The sequence below is a fragment of the Tetrao urogallus genome (assembly GCF_951394365.1).
Source record: "Tetrao urogallus genome assembly, chromosome: 1".
Classification (NCBI taxonomy): Eukaryota; Metazoa; Chordata; class Aves; order Galliformes; family Phasianidae; genus Tetrao; species Tetrao urogallus.
The window spans coordinates 111585155-111587634 of NC_136813.1; the positions used below are offsets into that span (position 1 = coordinate 111585155).

At 42.9% G+C, this 2480-nt stretch overlaps 1 protein-coding gene across 1 annotated transcript; it reads left to right on the top strand.

Annotated features, from left to right (window-relative positions):
• Positions 1-549: 549 nt before the first annotated feature.
• Positions 550-2480, top strand: CLDND1 (claudin domain containing 1; the record flags this gene model as incomplete). Its single annotated transcript, XM_079533049.1, has 4 exons — positions 550-838; positions 1563-1670; positions 2018-2155; positions 2260-2480. 4 exons carry the CDS (start codon positions 550-552, stop codon positions 2478-2480), a joined length of 756 nt encoding a protein of 251 aa, XP_079389175.1.

A 2480-nucleotide genomic window follows, 5' to 3' on the forward strand; every position in this document is an offset into this window, starting at 1 on the left:
TTGCAGTTTCCTAAAAGGCATTCCAGTGTTTTGCCATGGCTGCCCTTTGTGAACAGTCTGGAAAAGGCTTTTTGGCATATGCATGATTCCTACCTTTGCTGTAAACACAAGCTGTGAAAGCCATATGGAGTGGTAGGCTAAAAGTAGCTTCTACACTTGCTAATCTCTTTAAGGGAAGGTAAATCTTCTGGCTGAGTGCTGTAGTTGCATTCTCTGCTTTCTGTGGTTGCCTACAGTCAAGAAGAGAAGTGCAAGTGAGCTGTGCCATCTGCTTTGGAGGCAGAATTGCTGTTGCTCTCTTGGGGTGATGTATAGAGGCTGGGATAAGAGCGATACCTGTGCCTTGAATTCACACTTCCAGTGAGCATGGAGTAACACAGTAGACGTAGCGTTTCTGTGCTTCTGGCATCTTGGAAAAGAAAAAGATGCATATCCTAAAGAAAAATTGCATTATAGGAATGATGTCTTGAGGCTGATGTTGCTAAGATAACTTTGTTTTTAGCATCAGAAGAGTTACTCACTTGGACCTTCTCTCTCATTTCAGCAGCAATGATGGATAACCGTTTTGCTACAGCACTGGTAATTGCGTGTGTTCTCAGCCTCATCTCCACCATATATATGGCAGCTTCCTTGGGCACTGATTTTTGGTATGAGTACCACACTCTGTCCCCTGCTGAGAACATTACTGAAGCTGGCAGGAGCATCTGGGAGGAATTTGTCAGTGAAGAGGCAGATGAGAAGACCTACACAGATGCACTCTTCCGGTGCAATGGCACAGTTGGGTTGTGGAGGAGGTGCATCACTGTACCCAAAAACTCTCACTGGTACAGCCCACCAGGTATCTCTGGACTAATTAACACTTCACAACTTTGACTAAAGTGGCACTTTTTTCACCTGGGAAGCTTATTTCTAACTTGTATGTTTGCTTTTTAGTAATGGCAATGTAAACTTCTTTAGAAGTGATATGAGAAATGATGTGTGCCTGTCAATGCTACAGAATCTGAATTTGGTATATTGTATTTGATCTAAATTTAGTCTGGTATAACTTGAGTTGTCGTGTGCTTTTTTTGCATCTGCTGCCCAACAGGTGATGCAGTTATTATGGCTCTGCCAGTTATCTTCTGCCTAGGTGAGATCAAAGCGGAGGGACCAAAACAACTAGGTTGTCAAGGCAACACTTGCTCCTTTTAGATGGTTATTTGTTTCCCTCACATGTTACAAATGCTCCACAGTAGCATCAGCAGAATTTGGAGCTGTTGGATATAGAATGACTGATTTTTGACAAATGGTGGTTGCTATAAAGAAGTTGGTGGAAATTCTGCATATGTAATGTATGCTTTGTTCTACTAACTATGTTATCCTTACTGTTGAGATATCCTAAAAACTGGCTTGGGAAGTATTTTTTTTTTTCTTAGTCTAAAATTTAACATGGAGGAGCTTTCCAGTTTAAATGCTTAGGAGAATTGAACAGAGAAGGGGAGTTGGGGGGGGGGGGAAACTAATGGCAATTGTCTGTGATGTTTTGTTGTTGTTTTTTTTTTTTTTTGATGTTGTTGTTCCAGAAACTGATATGACTACAAACTGCATCAGTTTTTCCCTCTCTGATCAGTTTATGGAGAAGTACATAGAGCCTGGAAATCACAACAGTGGCACAGATTTGAATAGGACTTGTAAGTGTCTTTCACATCTTGCAGGTAACAACAGTGGGATTTTAAAAAAGCAGAATGGGGTTTTCCGAATGCAGTTGCTGATGAGACAACATCTGCATCTTGCTCTGCAGTTTGTTGGTGCTTTTGTGTGTTGTTTTTCTTTTTTTTATTTTACTGTAGCATAAGTAGTAGGTCAGAGCTTTAAAGGAAAGCTTAGGTGTTCTACAGGAATGTGGAAGTTTAAAGTTCTTTCTTCTTCAGAGCCTTTTGTCCTTTTAGATAAACCGATGAAGGAGTGTGGGTGGAAAGGAGCATGGTGGAGCAGGTCAGTTCAATAAACCTGGCTTATATGTTTCTTTAATGTGCAGATCTCTGGCGATTGCAGTTTCTCCTGCCATTTGTCAGCCTCGGTCTCATGTGCTTTGGAGCTCTGATTGGGCTCTGTGCATGCGCCTGTCGCAGCCTGTACCCTGCCATTGCCACTGGAGTCCTCCATTTTCTTGCAGGTAGGTCCTCTGCCATCCGCTTATTCTCCTTCCTCTATGAGCTCTTAGTGATAGCCAGAGTGCTTCAGCAGCAGACTAACTGCACTTTCTTCTGTTTTCTCCAGGACTTTGTACACTGGGCCTGGTTGGCTGCTATGTAGCTGGGATTGAGCTGCTTCATAAGAAGCTGCCCCTACCTGGTGATGTGAGGGGTGAATTTGGCTGGTCCTTCTGCCTAGCCTGTGTCTCAGCACCTTTGCAGTTCATGGCAGCTGCTCTTTTCATCTGGGCAGCTCGTACCAACAGAAAGGAATTCACTCTCTTGAAAGCATACCGTGTAGCATAG